Raw genomic sequence first — 26,475 nt, forward strand, 5'->3', positions numbered from 1 at the left:
TTAAAAATGGTTGGCAGTTGGAATGGGGTTGGCATGAGGTACGCTTGTTTTTGAGGCCACTCTGCTGAGGTTTACCACCCTCATACTGGCATTGCCACACTCATATGTCACCCACCAACAAACATCACATTGCACAGAGCCACAGCTTGAAATGCTGCATAAATTCAGCACAGTGTGAAGCAACATACTTCTCTCATATTGGTCAATATTTTCATAGGTGTTGTGTCCAGTGACTTTTGCCATGTCCCACGATAGACAGGGAATGATGCACTGGGATATGTGTGTGTGTCTGTTGTATGTGATTAAGCCAGAAGCTTCTGATCACGGTCATTAACACACACTGCACTGTCCACTGTGGGTGGTAATGTCTTCTATAATGTATTCCCATTACACACGACACTGTGACTCAAGGAAAGGTTAGGAAAGGAAAGAAAATGAACTGTCAAACTTGCTATGGACACACTGTCCATTGTTCCACCTCTCTCACAAGATAACACCTCACAACGTATACAGGTTTGGGCATTCCCAAGTCATCCTTTGAGGTAAAAATTCATGATCAATTTGCGTTATGCAATCCCATGAGATTTCAATATCAAAAAGATATAGTGTTTTCTTCATACCAATTTTTTTTTAGAAATGTTTTTAAAAGCTGTTTAAAATGGCTGTTCCCCATTCAGTAATGATTCTAATGTTCTAGTGTTTGTTTCTAACACTCCCTCAACCATTTGGAGAGTGGCACTTTTTTCCTCTATAGCACCACTATAAATGTGAAATAAAGCTTTGAATTGGTAATAAACACATATTTTAACCACTTAGGAATTGCAGCCATTTTTTGACAGATTCCACTTTTTGGATAATTGACTGACCACAGTTTAATCACCACAAGGCCCGTTTTCATTTTAAATCATAAAAATGGAGGACATCAGAAGTCATTAGAAGGCTAATTCTAGGTGTAAAGTTGCATTTAGTAGCTGTTTTTAAGGGAACTCTCAGTATGTGGTACACAAAGGTGTTGATGCATATGAAAGAGGTCGTCATTAGTCTATAGTCAATAAACAAAACAGAGTTAACAGGGAAATGGCAGAAACTTTTGGAGCGAATAAATAAACACTCTTATTTCAAACATCTCAAATCTTAAAAATGCCTCTCCAGTTTGTCATCATGTGTCAAACATGGTGGAGGTAGTGCTGTGGCATTAGCATGTAAATGGCTTTTGACTTACTAAAGACAAATAATCTTGAGAGTGAAAACCAGATTCCAGGAGCCAGACTTTACACAGTTACCAATCGTTTGTCTGTGCACTTCTGACTTTAATTTATATAAAAAAATCAATATACTGTGTTTATACAGTGGTATGAAAAAGTTTGGCCAGCCTTGATAATTTTATGATTTTCTTTTATAAATCATTGGTTGTTCCATAGACTGTATATAAAGATGGACGCCTTGTCGCCGTTCCCATTTATTCAATGAAAATGAAGCCAAAATCTTCCTCCATTTTGGCGATTCAGAGACCAGAGTCTGCGCAGAAGAGACCAGAGGAGGGAGAAAGGCTGTGGAGAGACCGCCTACTCATTTAAATAACCCCGCCCCTGAGGGCTGCCTCGCGGTCACAGACTGCAGAGTGGGGCGGAGCGGAGCTGACGGTCTGTTATTGGTCCCGCCCATAAGCAGCCCTTTTACCATAACCACACCTTTTTTGAATAGAGCCGAATAACGTTTTAAAAACCGAATTCTGTGGGGATATAAAAATTTTACAATATAAGCAGAGGTTACACTAGCTGTTGCATTTAAATAATGGAGGTAGAATTACAGTATATTAGAAAAAAACGTGATTGAAAGTTTTCTGTTTTGCCATTGAAACCTATGGGGATGGGTGGAGTTACACAGCTTTCTGCAGCCGAACAGCAGGGGGCGCCCGACCTGAGGTGGCTTCACTTTTAAGAGACGATGCTCTGTCCAGCTATATACAGTCTATGGGTTGTTCAGATCAGCAAATTCAGTTAAATATATCATTAAGCAGACAAACACAACATTTGTTTGATAAGCTTATTGACCTAAAAACACAGGTGAATTCAATTATGAGAAAGGGTTAAGGTGGCCAATTACAATTTGTTCTTCTCTGGGCATCTTCTCTGAAGTGTGGCAACATGGTCAATGCTCGGAAACCATCAAACTTAACTGAACTGGAGGTGTTTTGTAAAGAAGAATGATCCAAAATACCTTCAGTCAGAAACCAGACTCTCACTGGAAGCTATAGGAAGTGTTTAGAGGCTGATATTTCAGCAAAATAAAGATCTATTTATCTAAATACTGATGTTTATTGGTGTGCTTAAATGTATGCACCTGCATAATTTAGTATAAACGAATTATTATTTACTTTTCAAATATTACTGTGTTCATCTGCTATATGATATATTTTTAACTAAAATTGCTGATCCGAACAACCAATGATTAAACCAATGGAGTAAAATCATGAAAATTATCAGGGTGCCCAAATTGTTTATTCTTTAACTTTAAGTTCTCTGAAAAGATGGGATGGTGCTCCATTCAGTACTTTTAGAATGAGTTGTGGAGTTGGAAATAAGTGCTTTTGTTCACTATTTACTTTATCTTGCTCTTGATCTCTTAGATTTCCCTGCATTTTTAAAGCCCCCAGCATGGGCTCTGTTCCGCTCATACTGGCTGTGACATTTAAGCTCCATTAGAAGGAGTCTGCTCTGCTTTCATTAGTCGTGTGCTCTATGATTAGGGAGCCGTCTCTGCCTTGTTAGGGTCTAATGAGGGATACGGCTGACTTTTCATGTGTGGTTTCCTCCGTCTAAATATAGTCCACGCGCCATATTTGCGACAGTCGTAGGTCGGACGTAGAGGGTGAGGGACATGTGTAAGCCATATTGAAGAATCAACGCCGCTTCCTGACCCTCCTTCCTCTCTTTCAAGTCGGAGCCTGTTCATAGCCACAACAAAAATCCAAGCCCGTTTCAGCCATGAGCTGTAATTATAGCACTGCACAGGATGTGACGGTGCGTGCCTAGAAGTAGGTGGGCCCACGTGACCGAGTCACGTTTAATTAAATTGGACGTGACTCTTTCGCTCGCGTTCAGTCTCATTCAGAGGCCTGAAAAAGTAATTTTACGAAGCTGGCTTTCTCTTAGCCAAGGTTAGGTGTGGCGCACCTTCTGTAATTATCTCTGTGCCCAAAATATACCCATTTACTCAAGCAGTGCACAGCTGGAATAAACGTGTTATTAACATAATTATTGCAGAGCTATATTTGGATTTAGACGCCTATGAAAACATTTTATACTATTTTGGGAAGAGTAGGGGTTTAGACTATCAGAGTCCAGTATTGCTGTAGTCTACTAGCTAGTTTAAGTGCATTTACACAATAGTATGAGTGAAATGTACAGTTATTACATTACATTACATTACATTACATTTGGCAGACGCTTTTGTCCAAAGCGACTTACAATATTGAAGTGCAAATAATAGAAGAGGTTAAGTACAAAAATAATAGAAGTTAAAAATAAAGCATCTATAGATAGGGCCTTAAGGAGGTCAGAGGGAAATAATGGGATAGAGGAGTAGAGAAGAGGAAGAAGGAGATGAGGTTAGAATTAGTTAGTTTGTTAGAGGTGTTAGGAGAGTAAGTGCTCTTTGAAGAGCTCTGTCTTCAGGAGTTTCTTAAAGATAGCGAGAGATTCTCCTGATCTGGTAGTGGAAGGTAGTTTGTTCCACCATTGGGGAACTCTGTATGAGAACAGTCTGGATTGCTTGGTGTGAGTGTTTGGCAAAGCGAGGCGACGTTCATTGGAGGAGCGCAGCGGCCGGGAGGTAGCGTAAGCCTTCAGGAGCGAGTGCAGGTAGGAAGGAGCCTGTACTGTCATCACCTTGTAGGCGATTGTAAGCACTTTGAATTTGATGCGAGCAGCAACCGGTAGCCAGTGGAGCTCAATGAGCAGCGGAGTGACATGTGCCCGTTTTGGTTGGTTGAAGACCAAACGTGCTGCTGCATTCTGAATCATCTGTAGTGGTTTTACTACACAGGCCGGGAGGCCAGTTAGTACGGCATTGCAGTAGTCGAGGCGTGAGATTACCACAGCTTGTACCCATTATAAAAATGGGTTATCAGCATGTGTTAATAGCTCCCGAATGGAGTACTAGTAAGCTGTACTTACTAGTCAATCTTGTGGTATATACGACATTTTAAAGCGCGCTGGAACACAGTATAAGAATATGAATAGTGCACAGTGAATTCAGGCAGATGGAATGACTTCATGCTGCTCTTACACTGCTCCTCTGTCCTCCAGCCAAAAGATGTTGAGAAATTAGTCAGAGGTCAAATGTCATTTGAGTAAATATCTAAAGAATTAAAGAGAAATTCAGTTTTCTGCACATTCTGCTTCATGGTAGCTCTGAAGCTCTAAGAGCACCTCACTTTCTAATCCTCTTTACGAGGACTGGTGAGCGGCAGTAAATCATCTCTGTGGGCTAGAGAGCAGATAATGCTCATAGTAATGGTTGACCACAGCCTCAGGCACTACATGAGGGACTCACTTGGACATAAGCCCCTTTGTGAGTATTCAGTGTGGCCTCTTAGTGCTGGTGTTCAGAAATGCAGCATGTCTTTAAACTGCAACAGTTCTATATATGTTTCATTTTTATCCATGAAATTTCTCCCTAATATGGCTATATGTGTGTGAATTTAATTTGTAAAAAAGGGTGACATTTAAATTGCACATTTTATGTATTTCAGATTTACACAGATGAACTGTACTACAAAAGGGCAATATTAAATGTCCATCCCAAATGGTCAATTTTATGCCATTTATCCTTTAAATAAGTGTTACCTTGTAAGTGAGTTTAAACCATGGACTCTATCAATCTTATGTGGGTGGAAAGTCTGTAAATTTCCTTTTTAAATGGTGCCACACTTGTAAGGAATAGGCATTTGTGGGATGAGCAGCAGCGCTGTGCATGTGGGTTGGGTCCATGAAAAATCTGTCAAATATTCTCTGCCATTTCCAAACAGCTTATATTGCTGTTGTTTTCAACACTTGTTCTGAGCTTCAGGTACCCCCGGGTGCTGGCTGATTAGCACCTAATTGGCAGCACCTGTAAGCATAGGCTCTGCCACAGTGGTCAGTAGGTGTTTGCTCCAAGAACCATTTCTAAACTGAATGTCAAGTCCCTTATAATGGGTAATGTCAAAGACAGGCAAAAAGGTGACTGTCCCAAGAAGAGACACCCCAAGAAGATCATCAAAAATCAGAACAAATCAAATCAAATCTGATTTATTGTCACATCACAGAGTACAGGTAAATAAAAAGAGTTGTGCATAATGCTGTATGGGAAGGATAAGTATGGGAAAGTCTGATAGGTGCAGTGAGATCGTATGAGATGGTAGTGAGGTGGGTTGGGCAGAATACTGTTCCACTGGCTCTTCAACAGCCTGGTCGCCTGGGGGAAGAAGCTGTTTTTGAACCAGTCGGTTCTAAACGAGTCAATGGCTAAATAAGCTGTTTGCAATTTTTTTATTGGTGCATACCACATACTCAGATCTGCTGCTCATCCAACAAATAAACACTTCCACTTACTTTTTGTGCTACGTTTTACGTCCATTTTCTCAGTTTTATCCATTCTGTGTTCATATCCATGGTCTTCCCTCTCTCCTCTAGAACCAGTGTCCACTACCTACCCTCCCTTCACCCATGCTGACCCCCTCCTTGCCCTCTTAGCCGCTCTCCACCGGCCACGCCCACATAATTATCTGCCCCTCCCACTCCCCCTCTCCGCCCCGCCCCTCCTCTCCTCTCCTCTATATCTTCCTCCATGGCCGCTCTGCCCGCCCGGACCCCCTTCTCTCCTCAGTCTGCCACGGCCGCGCATGCGCAGTGCGCTCGCTCCCTCAGCCCGGTGCGCTCCGCTGCTTTCCCCGTGTCCTGCCCGCGGCCTGTGTGTGGAGGAGAGGCGGCGCAGCCCCGCGCTCATGCAGCCTGAGTTTCCCCCGGGGACGGTCGGTCTCATGGAGCGGGTCGGAGCCGCGCAGTCTCGTTTGGGTTTGGGTTCACCATGCGCCGCCGGACAGCACTAAGATGTGTGCGCGCTCTCAGATAGTCTTTTTGCTTCTCGCTTGCAACTTCTGCGCCTTGGTTTACGCTCAGGGTGAGTCCTGCTGTCTGTTCTGCCCACTTTTACTGCTTCTCTTACATTAAATAACCCGGCTAGCGGACTTAACCTAAGCCGCTCAGGGTCCACACTACAGCGGACACTTCTGACAGGAGAGAACCGCGGGGGCTGGAGCTGTGGATTAGACAGCGTTAACAGTTAGAAGAGTCTTGAGGATACTTGGAGGAGTTTAAACTTGTTGATATCTCACTGTTGCTCGGGCTTTTGGCGGATTTTGATCTGTCGTAATGAAAAAAAAAATATTTGTGATGCTTTTACTCAACAATAAACATTGAAGCTTAGAACAGTTTTAAAAAGTAAGTAAAGGAAATGTAACTTAGTTAACGTTAATGTTTATATATATATACTGTTGTAACTTTAGGTTTAGGTTAGCTCATGCTTTTGATATTGGCATTGCAGAAAAATAATGATGTTTATGCTTTTATAAGAAAGTAAATGTGTATTAAATAGTTTAAAATGTTCAAAATGTCTGTTTATGCCGCTATTTTGACAAATCAGTTAACGTTACAGGAGCACATCAACAGTATCAAAAGCCTGAGCTAATCTAAACCCAACGTTACAGCAGCATAAACATATTAAAACACATAACCTATATTTCCTTTTATTTTTTAAAACAGTTTTAAGCTTGTTTGTCAATGTTTAGTGTTTTATAAAAGCGTAAAAACAAGATTTACAAAAAAATAACAAAAGCCTGAGCCAGTTTACTTTACAGTTAACGTTACAGGAGCACATCAACAGTCAAAGTAAACTGGCTCAGGCTTAACGTTTAGATTAGCTCAGGCTTTTGATATTGGTATTGCAAATGAACGATTTTTATGCCTTTATAAGACAGTAGACATGTATTAAAAAGCTTAAATATGTTTAAAAAGTAGGAACAATGTCTGTTTATGCTGCTATTTTAACAAATATTGACTGTTGAACGTTGACTGGTTCAAGCTTTTGATCTCTCTTGTTGTAAGTTAAGGCTTTTACCCCTTTATAAACACTAAACAGTGACATACAAGCTTAGAATATGTTTAAAAAGGGACGAAAACAGCTATAATCGTACTATGTTTTTTTATGTCAGATATGTGACAGATTCTTGTAACGTTTCTTCTCTTTTGTTGTAAATTCATGTTTTCACGCCTTTATAAGGCATTAAACGTGTATTTAAAAAGCTTAAATAATTTTAGAAAGTGGTAAAAATGTCAGAAATTAGCTTTAATTAGTTTGGATTAACGTTAAAGTTCACTGTTGAAATGTTCCTCAGGCTTAATTTTGATCTCTTTTGTTGTCAGTTTGCTAACTTAATGTTTTAACGCTTTTATATGACACTAAAAATAAACCTAAAGCTTAAATACACGATAATAATAATATTTAATTAGGGAAATATCTCTTTATTCTGCGTGTTGATAAATAATATCAAGTGTTAGCTATAGCTTAGCTTGCTAGCTGTTAGTTCAGTAACATTACCGTTAGGGAATAGAAGACCGTTATACTCCAGTCATTCAGTCTCTCCGCGGACTGTTGCTGTACTGACGACTCGCTGAACAAACACACACACACACACACTGAATTAAAGCCTCTCCCGAATAGTTCTCACACCTCTGTGATAGCTAGCTAACCTCTGAAAGTCGTGAACTCTTTATTTTCTGTACTTTGGTAACATATCTTAGCAAAATAGGGAGCGGAAAGTGTTCACAGATGTGCTGCTAGCCTGCCTGTGTCTGTAGGCTAAAGCTAACCCACAGCGCCTACTGTCGACTCTTAACACTAATAGGATAGATAAATAGGTTAGATTTACGTTTACCCAACTGTTATTGCTTTATTTCTTTACATATTAGCTAGTTTTTTCCTCCATTATGATACCCCTTGTCTTTGCTCAATTTTTACCATTAAAAATAAAATGACAGACCTGTGTACCGTGAAAAGTTTAGACCTTTCAGTGGAAATTTTCATGTTTTTTCAAATTTCCTGTATTGTAGATTAATACTAAAGTCATTCAACTATGATTAATTACATATGGAGTTATTTAGTAAATAGTAAGTGTTAAACAAACCAATATATGGCTCTGGAAAAAAAGAAGAGACCACATCAGTTTCTGAATCAGTTTCTCTGAATTTGCTTTTTATATGTATATGTTTGAGTAAAATGAACATTGTTGTTTTATTCTATAAACTACGAACAACATTTCTCCCAAATTTCAAATAAAAACATTGTCAGTTAGAGCATTTTTTTTTGCAGAAAATGAGAAATGGTTGAAATATTGCAAAGAAAACAAGTTCATAGTTTTTCAGAAATCAATATTTGGTGCAGTAACCCTAGTTTTTGATCACAGTTTTCATGCATCTTGGCATGTTCTTCTCCACCAGTCTTATACACTGATTTTGGATAACTTTATGCCACTCCTGGTGTAAACATTCAAGCAGTTCAGCCTGGTTTGATAGCTTGTGATCATCCATCGTCCTCTTGATATTATTTTTTAGAGATTTTTAATTTGGTAAAATAAAAGAAACTCGTCATTTTTAAGTGGCCTTTTTTTTTCAAAATTGTATGTTTTATATTTTACATTCTTTAAAGTAGGACCTCTTGTGTAGATGTCGGTCAGCTTTACGAGATAGAGTCACCTGGAATGGCCTTCAGTTAACAGCTGTGCTGAACTTGTCAATAGTTAATTACTTGAATTTCTTGCCACTTAATGTGAGCATCAGTTATGTTGTAAAAAGAGTTAGTATACAGTGAATAGCCTTATTTGAGTAATGTTCTAATACACTTTTTGAGAGCCACATATTCAGAGTTTTTTGGTTTGTACAATGTAGGAAAGAAAATAAAAAACAAAAGCCAATATACATATTTATAACTTACAGAGAGAGACACCCCAATAAAACCATATAACTTTTTAACTCATAAAAATAAATAAAGATTACCTTAATTCAATTAATTTTATAGAAATGAGACTAGCATTGGTCAATTGTAGTATTGTGGCCAGCATCGCTTGATCCTTTTCCTTCATAAAATAAATATGTCAGCAAGTATCAATTTAAAATATTGGCCATATATCGGCCGATAACTATATAATTTCAATATCATCTCTAATAGTTTTTACTGGTGGAATTGTTGTCTTACAGAGAGTGTAATTCACTCTAAACCAAATGACGTGAAGGATTTGTAATAATAATTAGTAGTAGGTTTTATCAGAATGGATTTATAATCTGTAGATCGGATATTATTACTATAAAAAAAATCAAATATGATCTCTGAATGTAGAGTTTCTACTAGTAATAAACTGCTAAAATAGCTAAAATGGGCTTTCATATGTATTTTGTGTGATATTTCCATGTGGTGGCAAAGGAAGATGTTTAATTTAATTAAACTTCTTTATTATCATTTTGTTTACTTTCCCATTTGGTTTTGCCATTTGGTGCAGGAGTATGATGTAAAACAAATGGCAGACTGGGCTCTGAACACCCTTCTCACTGATTGGTGTTTTATTCACATGTAGGTGAAGGTGGTGAAGTCAAACTGGCACCTAAGTGTCAAAGTGTTGCTGCGGATGGGCCTGCATCACAAGCTGCAAACATACAAGATAAAATGGCTTGAAAATAAGCTTAGTTTTATCCAGGTCTTGTGTAATGTGTAGACTTAGTTCAACCATACATAGTGCTCGGTAGTTAACCTATCAATATAAATAATGAAAAAAATGGCTTATATATTAAATATATTTTTTTAAACATAAATGAGCTTATCTTAACATGTTCCCAAGTGCATAAAAGATAGAGGAGAACAGGACAGAAACCCCTATACATTTATTTATTCTTATTTTCTTGATTTAAAAGCGACATCAGCCAGATACTCTAAACGTAAACACAGTCCAGCCTGTGATAATCTAATCCTGGAGTCTAAAGTTGTGTGCACATTCTTCTGACTGGCCTTGTGCTGGGCTGTCTATACCCATTCCTTCCTCTTAACTCCATTGAGAGGCTTTTCTCCCTCTAGCTTGACCAGAGGGAAACACATCTGTCTGGTCTAGCAGCTTCTCATGTTGTACTTATTTGAAGCCCTTTCTTCCTCTGAAGCAAGCAGCTGTAACCAATTTAGCCCCCCTTCATGTAAGACCCAGGACAAGTGGGGGTAAACAGAGGTGGCACTCAGGGCCTCACACCAAATTCATGTCATAGTTCTTTAGCATTCCTCACGTTGTGTCAGAGTCTATAAATCCCACAACTTAAAGCTAAGGGATGTTTTTTTAAATGTATAGATGCGCCAGCACAGTTTTACATACAGTTGTGTTTTGTAGCACAGCTTGAAAGTAATGTATTCTCTTCATGGTCAAGCACAATATCAGTTCCTTCTGTGCTCCCTGTTTGTTGTATGAATGAATTAGTCAATGTAGTCTGCAGCCTTGAGCTGTAATTCCTTGTGGTTATATTGATATAGCTAGGTTGTTACATTATTCAGTGGAATTTGATCTATAAGAACTTCTAATAGAGTCAAGTGGTTTCTTTTTACAGCATGCATATTTGCCTTTTGGAGTGTTTATAACAATATAACACTACAATATGTATCACAATAAACAGGGGTTACTGTATATTTTGCCACATATTGCAATACTAGAAGCAAGACAAAAAATTGGCACTAAAAATTACATTAGGAAAATGTGACAATATTTTATTATATTGTGATAGATTTTGCTATTGTGAAACACAGTATTCATTTTTTTTACCATGTGACCTAGCACTATTCATAGAAACAATCAATACTGTGTTTTTAAAAAATCAGTATAGTATTGCAAAACTTAAGTTTATCAATATTTTCCTACAACCTTTGCCCACACTAGAATTATGGAAGGAAATTGGTTCTGACAGGATGTAAAGAAAAAACTGATTGATGTTATTAAAAACAGCAAAAATGGAGATGCACGTATTTTGCACTCTAGGGTCAGAAGGCTAATTATAAACCATATTTTAAGAGGCTGTAGTCTACATTTTGTATTTTGTAGCATGTGTGGGATTATGTATCCAAAACAATCATAGCATTTCAGCAAAGGGATTAGATATTGGAGCAATGAAAGAATAAAGAATGAATACAGGGCAGCCAATCAGAGCAGAGGTCATTTACCAGTTCTAAAGATAAAGAAACTAAATAACTATAAATTATTAAGTCTTGGGCTTAGTGTTTGACTTGTTTTAGCTGCCTGTGTGTGTACATTTTAAAGCGTATTATAAGTAAGTTTATTAAATAGAACAAATTTTAAAGATAAAGTAATGCTTTAAATGCCTCTGTTCTGATGAGCTTTACTATTCTTCTTTTTAAAGCAGTTGAAAGCAGACTAAAACACTCTCTTTAACTTCAGCATAAAGGTGCAGGGCTAAACTGCTGTAGGCTGAATACATATTTTTTCTTTATTTTTTGCCACAATAATAAGAACATTGTTTGATAATTTACATATATGCGCTGTATGAATCAGGGAATTAATAAATATATAATATTATTATAATATTTTGACACGGCCCCTCAACTCGTCAGGATTAGGAGCTGCTCTTATGTAAGATGGGAGGACACGTCTCTCGTTTGATCCCTCGCCAGATGATGCTTTGAGCAAGTCCATCTCGCCCACCAGCCTCTGTCTGTACCTGAACATATGCAAACCATTACAGGCATTCATTCGTTGCCTCCCCCCCATTTGCAGTGCCTGGTAATCCTCCATTCTGTGTCCCTTCTGATGCCTTTCGATTGCAGTTGAAAGACAGCGATGTGGTTCTGCTTTGGATGAGGGCTGCTGGGTTCTTGACATCTCTTGCATAAGGCAGAGAACCCAGGTGCTTCAAAGCCTGGATAACACACACCCACACCAGTCCACGTATAATCTTTTACATCTCGCACACCTGGTGTACACATGTCTGTGCAGTCACAGACTGGGTGGTACACAGTTATAAACTTGGAGCATGTGAACAACATCACTTTTAATGATGCAGAGTGATTCTGGAGTCATGTTGGAATTGGTATTAATCTTTTGTTTGATGACGTTTTTCAGTGATCATTGAAAACCACTGAAAAAATAGGTGAAAAACACTTAATTATCTCCATTTACATTGACATCTGTCAAGAGGTGGATGAATTAGTCAGTTTGACTATAACAAGTTTCTTCTTCTACTTCTTTCTGGTATGCAGTGGTATCTACAAAGAGTGTTCCAAGAAAGGACAACCAATAAACCAGTGACTCATGCGCATTTAAGGCTAAGTCATAAGATCCATAGAGGCCCTACCTCTCGTCTTATAAATCTGCTGCTAAATCTGCTGTCTTGATGCAAAATATCACAATACACCTTCAGAGCTCTTCAGTTTGGTCCAAGTTTAATAGGTCAGATCTGTTGTAGAAGCTAATGGGGGCCTCGTCAATATTAGGCAGATTGTGCTAATGTAATGGCTGATCAATGAGGACTCTTGGTAGCAGTACCCCAGACCCTTCAAAATCCAGCTTAATGTATCTTTACTTTCTGTACATAGGTATATTTATTTGTATCAAATATCAGCACCAGCCCACAATTCCCATATTGGTGCATCCTTAACTCTTTATGGCACAGTGCTCATTGAAAGAAAACTTTGTAATTGTCTTAAAAAAAAAAATCTCTACGTTTTCTGAGAATTTTTAATGTTTTCTGGGAGCATTCAGAACTATAGCACACAGGAAGTAATGTAATAACTGTAGTTTTACTGCATAGCTGTGTCTGGTCTTTTAACACTGTTTTTCTTAGCATCCCAGTGGACAAGTAATGGCTTATTTGATAATAATTTTGGACACATTAACCAACCTGTATTAAACCCAAGCAAGAAACACTTTTCAGCCTACTACTGCTTTTATATAAAAAATAATTGAGTCATTGCAACTTGCACAGCGGTTACTCAGAGGAGTAGGAATGACCTTTGATCCTGCAGCTAAAACGTCATAACCCAAGTCTGGTTTATCTAGTTTGTAATTTGTCCTTTTCAGGAAATATGGCATTTCTATTGTAATTCATGCCTGAAAGGGTTATTCAATCTTTATTTTCAAATGTTTTAAAATAAAAGTAGCCTATATAAATCTGTCTAAAAATAATGTGAGAAATGGTGGATTACATTGGCTACATTTTTCAGCCACATACTTGATCTCATTACAGCAACCTCACTCATTTTCACTTCAGTCTCTCACAAAATAAAATGACTGCTGAGACGTTTTTTAACTGTCCGCTCGCACTGATGACTGGCATGTGTTGGCCGTGTTTGGAATGTCTGTAGTCAATCTTCTCCTCTTCAGATCCTCCCTGAATGATGCATTGACCTTGGACGAGTCATTTGGCAGATGGCCTTCTAAAACCGTGGCTTTGGTTCACCCTGCCCAGCCTCTATTTCCCTGAGACTTTTAAGATTATTGTGTGGAATTTGCTCGAATTTACTCAATTCAGTAATTGACCACTGCTTAGATTGTTTATCCTCCGATTTTATGCTATTATGAGCCTTTGGTGATGTTTTTTGAAGCCACTGTCTCCAGCCTGAGTGGCTGCGGAACACTGAAGCATTTGCTTAGAATGCTGTGGCTTCGACCTTGTGACTCTGATTGATGGGAATATACTGAAGCCATTCAGGGTTTGTCAGGGTTTATACAGATCCAAGGCTTGTGTGGAATTGTTGTCCTTAATTCTCCTTATGAGTGTCTTACGCTCATGCTTGCTTGACCGTGAAGCCAAAAAAGCTTGGCTTTGTGACGTTTAAGTCCTAACCGATGTCCTCTTTTCAGCCAAATGTGTGAAAATATTGGGATGTTTCACATTTTTTTCTCATGATTCTCTCAGTCAATCCAAGAAGTGAATTGGACTGTTTGTTTAGCAGGAAACGAATAGGCCCACAAGTGCTAATATTCAAACATTTCAAACAGATTTAATAAGAAATAGCAGATGCCGTTGGCAAAACTCAAATGTTGCTTTTATCCCCTCCATCAAAACACACCCGGCCGTCCCCACTCATGTCTAAAGCCGATTAATTAATGCACAGGAAGTGACCCTTGACCCAGAGGCATTATTTGCTCTCCCCAAGTGGGACTAGTCTGCCATTGAGGAATGTAGGAGCCAGCAGAAGACAAGAATCCTCCATTCAGCGCTGCACATGTTTACAACTCTACAGACTCTAAAGATGAGACAGAACAGGGTGGTAGTGGTCATTTCTCTTGGCACAGAGGAGCTATTTAAAAGGCTATTGAATTTGTAGCTTGTAGCAGCGTTATTGTCCGTTCTTCCTGAACGAAGCCGAGGCGAGAGGGAGCATGGCTTTCGCTCCAGCAGTGGAAGAAAAGCAGCGGTGGAGCTGAAAAAGTAGAGGGAGGAGGAGAAAATAGAAAAAAACGCAAACAGGAAGTGTCCTGGCAGGAAATAAGAGCCGTGTTTTGAGTCGTTTCGAAAATTCCACTCCTCACCGGCCGACAACATTTGTGCAGAGAGCGTCTATTTCAGGCTCTGTTTGTCACTGAGTAAATATCCCTTTGCTTCGGCTTTGTCTGCAACCGAATGCTCTGTTTTTTATGGTGGTAAATGGGAAGCACATTTCGATGCTTGTCGAGCCGGGATGAACTGTGACCAGCTCGTGCTGGCTCGTCTGAAGGAGAGGTGGCCTGGAGTCGGTAAACGCACCCTCTTATTAAGCCCAGCAGATGTTCTAGCCAGACCTCCACTGCCGCTGACACCTTGGCAAGACAAAGCGAAAGAACGATGCGTGCAGTAAATTTCTCCCAAGCCATGGAGCAGTGGCAGTGACCACAGAGCAGTGACTGCTGAAAATGATCACCATGATCACCACGCCTGCAGTCCTTACAGTACTGTACAGCTTAATTATAGCAAATACTTTAACTTTAGCATCCACCATAGCACAGCGCAGACAGACCTATGGCTGACTGTTTAAATCTGACCTCAGAACTGGAAAAAGGCTGTGCTGTACACACCCTTCTACAGTACTCAGATATTTAAACATTGTGGCCACAGCATGAATTCTAGCCCGTAGCTGTTGTCCATTGGGAAAGGGCTTTGTAATTATGTATGAAAATAATGGAATATGGCCTGAGGACTGGTGTGGATTGTCTATACATAGAGGCCATGTGAAAATCACTGTCCTTTCCACTAGAGACTGGGATATGCATGACAAATACACATATGATTAGCAACGTCAATCATCCTCTGCCCTGTAAAACAACAATCAACCACATTTTGGCATTTAATAACAGAGTTAACTTGGAAACTGTCATTTTACATATGCAATGATGTGACTGAGTGCATACTGACATGGAATTACAGTTACGTTCAGTTTATATTATTGTAGTACTGAGTCTGGACTTCACTGGTCTTGTTTAAATTACCAGCACGTGGCAAACGTGTACACAGCTGCTTTTTAAAACAGTAATTTGTCAAAAAATACAAGACAATTAACTTATGGTATAGATTGGTATAGATTGAAACATTTGTAAAAAAAAAAAAACAAAGCTTATTTTAGTAAGCTATACATAATAGAAATAATTAGCATGTAATTACACTATACCTTTGCTATTACTGGCAATAAAACAGTACTGAAATGTCATATGTATAGGACTTTAAGGCGAAATTATATCATATTGTGATTAAGTTAATGATTGTCCTATAGATTATGTATTTTCTGAATGTATATTGTTAATATATCTTTTGATCTCTAACTATAAGAGTCTGAATATGTTTATTATTAGGAATTCAACATTATATAATCACAAATTACAATAGAACAATGCTTATGCGTTTCCTCTCTGCTTTTGATTTTGAGGTAGCAGTAAAGTGGAAGTATTGTAATGGGCTTGCTTTGTTTAGTGTTTTTTACTCTTCATGCTGAATGATCAATATTGACATGAACCCTTTATATGTTCCAGTCTGTTAAATGTATTGTATTATATTCATGTGCTTTTAAAAGAGTTTAAAAGTTTTTGTGGAATGGAATTGTTACATACTGCGTATGCTGATGCTTATACATAAAAAGTCTTTATGAAATGTGAAAATTGGAACTAATAGCATTACAGAAAATATCAACAAGTTAAGCGCATCTTCTGTGGGCACTTCACAGGAGTTTAACAGATTGTTGCATCAGTTTTGAACACATTATATACAGTGAACACAAAAACATACCTAACATTAGATCATAAATGTTTGGTAAGTAGAGGGGAGTGTCAATTCGCTCATTCCAATCCCTACTTCCTGACGGTTAAGGAAATTGAACCTGTGACCTTCCGGTTTCAAGCCTGCTCCTTTCCTCCAATTGGCCAAAGCTGCCCTCAGTTTTGTGTTTTTAAGGCCATGTTATCACCTAGTCACGCTATTCTTTCAGGGTTTAATATGCCACATAATAATGCAAGTGTAAACACACACAAGACACATTTAAACTGATACAAATCCGATCACTCAAACCACTTCAGGAGTTGATCTGAGATGCATTTGAGCCACATGTTCTAGCAGTGTAAACACATCCGTCTATTCAAGTTTAAATGTATGTGGCTAAAGTATAAGATACAATTCAGATACTAGACACATAAAGTGACCAGGTGTGAACAGGGTCTTATTTCTGCTGTGAATATTTTTTCAAAATAATACATTATCGGTTAAAACTAACTGCCCAAAAAGATAGGCATCTAATATCATGTCCTATCTGATCTTGAAATGATCAATAACTTCTGTTAGTAAAGCTGTTGTTCTTCAGCTCATCATAGCTTTAGATTGTAGCAGCTCTGATGTTCAGGGAAGGTTTTTACTCCAGAATTAATGTGAATTTATGACCTCTGAGATGAAAAAGATTGAAATCCGCTCTCTGTGACTCTTCTCGTGCTATTAGTCTGATCACTGTCTGCACACGTGCCACATCTGCTAAGTGAGAAGCCCTCTGTTCTTTAATCTTCAGTATGGTAGCTCAGTGTCTCTTTCCCCCGCCGCGGCTGCAGCTCTAGGATTTGCAGGAGGAAACGGCGAGGCTTTGCTGTGGCAGATGTCCCATTCACGCTGAGGAAGGCACGCGTCACGCTGGTCTGATTGATAACCGCCCACCATGTGGGCATCACAGGGAGGCTGGCTGCTTTGGAGATGCCATGTGGTCCATACGCTCAACGGATGGCGCCACACAGAGACAGATGAAGATGGAGCTTGAAGAGGAGGTGGTGTCTTTCAAGAAAAGGCTAATCTGAAGTGTGTGATGATGATGGGTGGTGTGCAGCATGGCTTTTTTCACTGCAGTCTGTCAGTGAGTGCTTGCCACCCATGCAGTTTTTGGGTTGCAAAAAACAAGGCATATGTATGTAACTGTGCAGGCCTGGGCAGCGATATATGAACAGTGTCTATCTATAATTTTACTTAATTATGCAAGGCATAATAATTTAAGTGAAATTAGGTGAGGTATTGGTATTTCTTAGTCCTGTGCTCTTTCTACATTGGGAAAGAATAAATTTTACGTCCAAAAAGAGCACTTTACTCATGCCTTTCTGGACAAGCTGAGAGATACAGAGAGAACTGGCATCTGAAATGGCTCAATCATATAGACTGGGATGGTAAAGCAATGTACAGGATTTTACACAAATATAACTTGAGTTATGTAGAAGTGTGTATTGGCAAGAACTTGCTGATGCGATGCATATAATGATACAAGGATTACGATTCAGTGTATCGGAGTATATTTCAATATTTTAAGCAATGCAATATTTATCGATTGTTTAAATAAACTTTCCGGAAAGCTTTCATATTATAAAAGCGTATAAATAAGAGTATGAGATCATATTCAATGACAAAATACAACACTGCCATCTAGAGGTCAGGGTTTAAACACTTAAATCAGGGGTGTCCAAACTACGACCCGCGGGCCATTTGCGGCCCGTTTCCTTTTTTGGAGCAGCCCGCGAGGTATTTTAGAAATAGAATGAAAGTTGGCCCGCTGTTAAGCAGGTTTTTATAATGTGAGATTTAAAGTTTGAACGCTAGGTGTCAGAAACGGTCCAAAGAGTCGGAGAGGGTGCGCATTTCTAGCGCAGAAAATCGGGGCCAAAGAGTCTAAAAGCGGAGAGGGTGCGCATTTCTAGCGCAGAAAATCGGGGCAAAAGAGTCTAAAAGCGGAGAGGGTGCGCATTTCTAGCGCAGAAAAACGGGCCAAAGAGTCTAAAAGTTGTAATTAAGCTGTAATTAAGGAGTTTAATATTAAGAGACATCATGAAATTAAACATTAATTTGAAAAATCTTAGTTTACACAACACTGTCAAAGATAAAGGTAGTAAGTCAAGTGAAATGGTGTGTAAATGAAATAATCAGGAAAAAAGTACTATTTAAATTGGTATATTTCATTATTTGTTTTATTACAGAGTGTAGCCTGTGACTTCAAATATATTTCTCCTTCTGGCCCCCAACAAAAAAAGTTTGGACACCCCTGACTTAAATGAACCACTCTCTGACATCTACCCTTACATCTAATATTTCACAATCGCTACAGTGTTTTTGGAAATTTATACAGAATTAAAAAAACAAAGTCATAATGCTTTGATAAATTTAATTTAATTATTCATTTTCTTACAACCCTTGAATAAATGAAGTGTTACACATTTCCTCAGTGTTACATTTGAGTGTAGTTTTTGGCATGCTGAGTCCTCAGTAGCCACGATACAGATGCTATGTTACCTATTACAGGTCAGTGGAGCATTACCATGATTTTGAAGCCATTACTGTTTAATTTTTCGAGCTGCATAATGTTGCTTTAACATCATTCAGTTCTTATTTGTTTGTGGGGGGTTTATGACTTCTACAACAAGGCATAATTCACTCTCACTCCTTTTAACTGTCAGGTGGGACATGACCCCTGTCATTGTGGCCACACTGCATTATCACTGAGTTCTCACCGAGTGACTTACACCCATAGTGAGTCTGGTCATTTCAGCTGTCTGCCCCTCTATTGTCAGCCCTCGCCCCCCTCTGAGTGGCCATGTGTGCCTCTTGACAGCTTGAAAGGATTACCTCAAACCCCATGCTGGCCACTATCACTATTTGGTTTTGTTGATTTAGGTCAGTGTTTATCTCCTGAGCTGTCTAGAACATCTTTCCAGCTGAGAATCTCAATGGAAAACCTTAGTCTTTCTGTGTCGCTGCTCTTTTCCTTTCCCGGTTTCTTCCTTTCTTTTGTTCTGAGGAAGAAATTGGTTATTCCCATCTCAAAATATTATTCATGTACTCTAATTCTTGAATTACTATCATATAATATCAATACACAGAAAAATGGGTTTACTGCATGTCTAGGTTATCTTTTAAAGCTCACAACATAGTGCTCTTTACGATGGTTCACTGATGCTAGACAACATTTATTAACCTTCTCCAGGATGAGTAGTAGTACATGAGTAGTGGTGACTTTACTTGATGACTCAACGAAGTGAATAACACCCATAGTAAACGTTTGAGTCAGATAAAATTGTGTAAAACATTATTTGTGCTAATTTTTAGCCATTGTTCTGACTGTAAATAACAATTAATCCAAATATAGTCTTTAAACTAAAGCAATTCAGTAAAGTTTGACCTCTAAAACCAAGCAGAAATTAACCTCATTCTGTACTATGGAGAATCTTCATTCAGAATTCTGTGTAGTCCTAAACTAGGCTTAACTTCTTTCTAAAAAAAAACAACAGGCCCATAAATTGTGAACATGCAGAAGTCACCAAGTCACGTGAACCCATTCCCTACTCTTACCCCAGAACCCCCAAACTATTTTTTTAGCCATTGTTCTGATTGTAAATAACAATTAATCCAAATATAGTCTTTAAACTAAAGCAATTCAGTAAAATTTATGCATTTTTTTAGCAAACCACTGAATTTACTCAAGTGAATGACCTCTAAAACCAAGCAAAAATCAACCCCATTCTATACTATGGAGAATCTTCATTCAGAATTCTGTGTAGTCTTAAACTAGGCTGAACTCCTTTCTAAAAAAAACAACAGTCCCATAAATTGTGAACATGCAGAAGTCAACAAGTCACGTGAACCCATTCCCTACTCTTGCCCCAGAGCCACCCTCTCTCCAGCCTTCTCTTTCACCTATTGACTGTATTAGCTCCCTCTGAGGCCCAACATCTGCTTGCAAGCTGCCCCCTCTTTCTTTCTTTACCCAATCTGAGAGGACCTCGAGGTTACCATATGTTTTGCTCTCAGAGACGTTTGGGTGTATTTAACCAGCTTACTCTGTTCATCATGTAGGGTTTACCATACGCGACCAAAATACCTTCTGTTCTAAAAAGGTTTTCTCTGAGTAAATAGAAGGAGACACTAATAACATCTGCAGTTTTACAGTTAGCATTAATGTAATACGTCTTTATAAAGGCAGGAGCCTCCTGTAGGTTTAGAGTTTGCTCCTTCTTCCAATAACCTGAAAAGAATGGAAACAGTTTGAAGAACTGCAATCAACAATTTCCATTTTTATTCCATTTTTTTTCAGTCACAGAATTTAAAATGGAACTTTGTTTAATACTTGGAAACATTTAAGGAAGTATGCTGAGGACCTCAAGCAGTTAGCAATTAAATTAAATCTATCATCATGATTAAAAAAGGTATTATTAAATGTAATAGTAACAATGTAAAATAATAATAGTATATTTTTATGTATTAGTATTGGGCTGAGACAAAATATCAGTATAGCAATATTTTTTTTTTCGCTTTTGTTTGTGATGTTATTGATACATGCTGTAAAATATCAATAATTGCATTGAAACATAGGTGCTATAAACTTTCTAAAACTCATCCTCCCAAAGGCATTTTACACCTGTGGTTAATTTCGCAGGTGATGAGTTCGTTTACTTGAAGCATTTTCTCCCTTAGTTTGGTTTGGTTTTACCCAGGCACAAACCTAAATGCACCAAAATGTGCACCAATAAACCATGCGTGCATGCTCTTTTCTCTGATTGGTCAGAGCTGTCTGGCGTGTGAGCGAAAAAGTAAATGCAGCAGGAGGATTCTGTGTTCCAGCACATATATCTGAGCACTGAAACACTGCGATTCATAGGATGCGAGGTGCAGATTGACATGTAGTAAATGGAGTCACGCGGCTGCGAGTAGTGAATGCAGCACAGACCTCGTGTGTAAACAGCATGGAGCAGAGACAGCTTTTGTTCATAGCTGTGATAATTCGTGTTATCTGGCTAATATATCAAATTAAACTACACCTTATCAGCAGTTTAGCTCAAATAAAAGGAGTATATTTGATAGCTGGGTCGGATCGAGACTGGATCACGTTCTCACCATTATCATTTAGGTGTATTTTATGCTCTTCAGTAACACACATGCTGTGAAGTATTGTAGAGAATTGTCTTGCAATATATTGAGCATGTGATATTATCGTATCAGGAGATATCCTCCCCTAATAAGTAGAACTAAATAATATTGGAAAGCCGTGGATTTTATTATTTTTTGTATTGTTCTTATTTAACCATTGTTCCTTTGTACGATTATACCAGTCGTCTTTGGTTAGTTCAAAACTATAAAACTAGAGAATATTTCATTTATATAGACATAATGAAAGTCTATAGAAACAAAGCATAACCATCTAATTAACAGCACACATACATCTTTTGAACACTACTGGGAAAGATTATAACTTAGCTCTTTCAGTCTGGTGAAGAATGTTGGAGGTCTGTTATCTAGTAGTGATTAAAATAGAAGAGTCTGTCCAGAAGCTCAGTAAAATCATGTTGCTTTGGCAGCATGTTGGGTTCTTACCAAGCAGACATGGAAAAGTGATGTGCTCTGATTCTATTGACTGGTTTACATCATTGTGATAGCCCACCACTGCATAGCATATAACCTAGCATAGCTTTTAAGTTATTCCCAAGTCTACTGGAGAGTGCTGCTGTGTATGTTGTGGCCTTTCTTTGTCCAGTCAGCATTATGTGCGGTTAGCTAACTAACCAAACATAACCAAACACTAACTAATGAACTATAATTGTGTGGAATGTAAGCACTGTTCGTTGTGTTAGGATTGATTGCCTTTAAGCAATCCTTGATGCAGTTCCCAATCACTTATTATACTTGATTAATTATTGATATACCTCAACAGTACAGGGGTTGGACAATGAAACTGAAACACCTGGATTTAGACCACAATAATTTATTGTCCTGACTGACAGTTCTGGTGGAAACAGGAGAGTTGAGGTGTACATTGAATTCTGCTGTGATTTGGGCAACCGTGGTTTTATGTTTTTTGGATACAATCCGGGTTAGCACACAAACATCATCATATCAGACAGCTTCCTCTAACAGCGTCCACAGTTAATCCTGTTGCATTTGTTTTGTCCTTCTTGGTGGTATGCTGACATTACCCTGGATACCGTGGCTCTTGATACATTACAAAGACTTGCTGTCTTGGTCACAGATGCGCCAGCAAGACGTGCACCAACAATTTGTCCTCTTTTGAACTCTGGTATGTCACCCATAATGTTGTGTGCATTGCAATATTTTGAGCAAAACTGTGCTCTTACCCTGCTAGTTGAACCTTCACACTCTGCTCTTACAGGCTGCTCCAATTTAGCCATGAAACCTCCCACACTAAAATGACAGGTGTTTCAGTTTCACTGTCCAACCCCTGTAAGTGTTTGTTTAGGATAGAAAATCAGTTATTGTAAGACAATGAAAAGAAATATTATGTGGTAACGGACTTGAAAAATCTGACAATGAACAATTTAAATAGAGACAGCTAGCTAACACAGTCTTGGTGGTCTTTCTCCATAACCGATTTAAGGAAGGACGGCTAGTGGGGTTTTACATTGTACTGTGATTTTACAGTAAATCTCCCTCTGTGAGTGTGTGCACTGTACAGTGCTCTTCTCTGCTGGACTCTATTTCAGTCTTTCTGCTCATTAGCAGCCTCTAGGCCCCCCTGTCTCTAAGCATCCTGATGAGCACTTTAGCTGCCCTGTGTGTGACCATTGCTTGTATTAAAGACTGCATAGTGGGCTATGCCCCAGTTCACCGGTCAATTCATTCAGTCTAGTGCTACATAACCCTCTGAACTCATAGTAATGCGCAGTTGAATGGGAAACAGAAAGGACACAATGTTTTTTTTTTTCCTTTTGCAAAAAGGACACACAAACACCACTACCTCAGGAGTTCATCGTTGCCATGGCTTTTATCAATTTCCAGGGCAACTGTAATTTGTTTGGCCTGGGCTGAATGCTTAGCGTTCCTCTCTCGGGGCCAGGAGCACAAAAGGACATAGACGGGCAAACGGGGCGAAGACCGGAGCTGCAACTCGGACTGAATGCTCCACTGCACCTGCAATTGTGTCATTAAAATGGCAGGTCGTTAAGGGAGCGTCCACAAAGAGACCACAGACTGCCCCGCTGCCCTCGACCGAACTGTGAACAGAAATTTCTCATTTACACATCATTTATGCAAATCCTTACTAAGAGACAAGCTGCTGGATTGATTTCAGATATTTATAATATTTGGTATGTTTTGCCAGCAGTTAGAGAATGTTGGCTAACACTTCGGTCTGATCCCCATTGTGGGTCAGTGACTTTCAAAGAAGGCCCTGAAAGACCCCTTGCTGCTTGCCCTTGCACCCCTTGCATTTTAGTGGTTTCCTGCTGTAACACACTTTAACTTTTAACTCTGGAAGGGCTTGTTAATTAGCTGATTAGAAGGATTGGACGTGTTGGGAGCAGAGTAATCATTAAAACCAGAGTTAGGAAACACTGTCGTAGGTACTTCCTCACCACAGAAGCAACTGGACAAGATGGTCCTTCGTTGCTTCCCTGCACACAGTGGTCTGTTTATGTCTGGGATATTTGCAACCTTCGCCCTCTCTTGCTCAAGGGCATGGCACTTTGACCAGACAGTCTGTGAAGGAATGCGAGTGCCTGGATTCTGCAAGCTGAAGTGGAGTCAGGATGGGAACTGAAGAACAGAAGTCCCCTCTGACAGCCGGTTCCCTTTTTGGTCCTCCTCTCTGGATTGAACACACGTGAGCCAAACCCGAATTTAGGGGCCAGGGGTCTGCTCTTCCTCATGCTCGTTCTTTGAGCCTAAATGTAATCCAGAGCCGGCATGGCTGCCTGTGGAAGCTACTTGGGGTCCGAAGCTCCACGGCCTCTTGCTGTAAGCCTCCCCAGCCCCCCGTTTGCTCCTTACCCTCCCCAGCCCCTTCCGTCTGGTTCTCATTGGTGTTTGATCAGTTTTGTCGGGCCTGTCAAATAGCTGCCCTTTTAAGTTGGCTTTAATTTCTGCCAGAGATGCCTGGTTCTCTGGACATCAAATGCACACTTTCACACGCACCCTACGTGTGAGGGGCCGCAGCTAGTACGCCCCCTCTCGCTGTAACGCCCCAAACTGGGACTGAACCCCCTTTTTTTCCCCACTGTTGAAAACATGCTTTGGGAAAGTACATTCAGAAGAGGGAGGGGTGAAAGGGGGCTTCCTGCTGAAGCTAGTCGCTAAGAGGTTGAGATGTTAGCATGGAAGAGTTAGGGGGGTCATAGAGGGAAGCGGGTCAGGACTGGAGGGGGCGAACTGGCGGGGGGTGACTGAGGGGAATTCCTTTGATGTGGCTTGCGGGTGGCATTATTACTATTCTTTCAAAAACAGGGACACAGTAGCGAGCAAGCCCAAAATGCAAGCACATGTTGGCTTCACAGTAGAGTTCTTCGGAAGACCTGATCTGGAATCTGTTTCCCGTCTTGTGACTGCTGTCCACTTTCTAAGGGGTTGATTAAGAAGTAGATGTGGACATGCAGAGGGGTTCGTCTGCAGTAGCCCATGAAACTATATGGTATGAGTTCCATTGGGCTCATACAAAAGTGTTTATTAATTTAAGTAGCCTTTTACTAGGGTTGGACAGTAATAACTCAGTATTTATCGCTATAGAAAATGTTTCAAGGGTCAAAGTTTTAAAATCTTATAAATCTTATAAATAAAACTCAGAACCCATCTGATGCCTGCATTTAGCCAGCAGGTACATGATATGGTGTTCTGAAATGTGTAACTATAAAGTACATACATTAACACATATGATGCACCTAACTTTCCCTATCTAAATATCACAGTCAAACTGTTATTAATCTAGCAATTCATTCTGGAAAATACAGTTCACAATGGGGGTAACACGATCCGAACATTCTAAGGACCACTTCATCGTGTCTAAACATTGTGACTGTGTTTGTCTGTCTACGTCCACTAGGTCCATGTTGAGCTGGCAGCTATATATTGTCACTGTCAAAGTCCTTATAGGCAAGTCATTTCACTCTGTGGCCAACTTTGCAACATGACCGGGTGCTTATTTCCAGTCATGCAAATGGAAAACAAATATTGGATTACCATTTTAGAAACCTGTCTTAAATCACTAATAAAAACTAAAAAAAAACCAGAATGAACAGTTTTTAATGTTTAACTTAATACCAAACAAAAAAAAAACGATTTATGTCTTGTTAAGGCTGCTGCGCCTGCGCACATCTCCACAGCAAGGTGGGGTTCCCCATGCTGACCCGTTCCACTTATGGGACTTGCAAGCTGATTGGCTGTTTTTGCTGAAGGGTGGGACTTTATCCTTGAACGGGTGCCATGATTAGCGTTACGAGAAATCATCAGGCAAGATTGTTTTAATGACAAAAACTATATTAACAAATGCTAAAGGACCTGGTATTTATTTTTTGTTTTATTTACACTTTACTTAAGTAAACTTTTTTTTTTTACTTAAGTAAAATGTTGATTACAATATGGTCAAATACTACAAATAATATATTTATTACAGGGCGCTGCTGAGAGTTAATGCGTTCAACCCAGTCCGAAAGGGCAGAACACCATAGGCTTCTGTAGCCTGGCAGTGTCAGTGTTTATGTTGTATTGACCAAAAGAAGAAATAAATATATTGTTATATACTTTAACCTTGTTCTGTACCATTCATAGATTTTGTATCCATATGAAATGGACCAAAGTAATCTAATCAAACCAAATGTGAAGTGCAGTCACTTCAAAAGTAACACCTAATCAAGACATTATATAATTCACTTCTGCTGGCCTCACCCTCACACCCATCCCATCAAATTAGGCTTTTCTGTATCCGAGCAGTGTTTAGCTTCAGAAGACCCATGCGTTTGAAGATGCGTGAGCTTTTTGTTGGTGTGTCTGCCTCACACTGCGACCGTGTGTTTATTACAGCTTGTCATGAAAGCAGCTCAAAGAGTCGGGAAGCCATCAGAGAAGACAACTGCTTTCGTTTAGCGGCTGACTTCAGAGACAATGGAGGCCTGTCCTTCACCCCAGAACAACA

General features: G+C 39.3%; 1 protein-coding gene across 1 annotated transcript in view; it reads left to right on the forward strand.

The window, feature by feature from the left end:
* Positions 1-5,837: 5,837 nt before the first annotated feature.
* Positions 5,838-26,475, forward strand: part of reck (reversion-inducing-cysteine-rich protein with kazal motifs) — a 77,301-nt gene continuing 56,663 nt past the window's right edge. Inside the window, exon 1 of the mRNA XM_007233387.4 lies at positions 5,838-6,165. Coding sequence (XP_007233449.3) covers positions 6,096-6,165 — 70 coding nt within the window. The 5' untranslated portion in view covers positions 5,838-6,095. The remainder of the gene's footprint in view (positions 6,166-26,475) is intronic.

This window comes from Astyanax mexicanus, chromosome 6, assembly GCF_023375975.1.
Source record: "Astyanax mexicanus isolate ESR-SI-001 chromosome 6, AstMex3_surface, whole genome shotgun sequence".
NCBI classification, from domain to species: Eukaryota; Metazoa; Chordata; class Actinopteri; order Characiformes; family Acestrorhamphidae; genus Astyanax; species Astyanax mexicanus.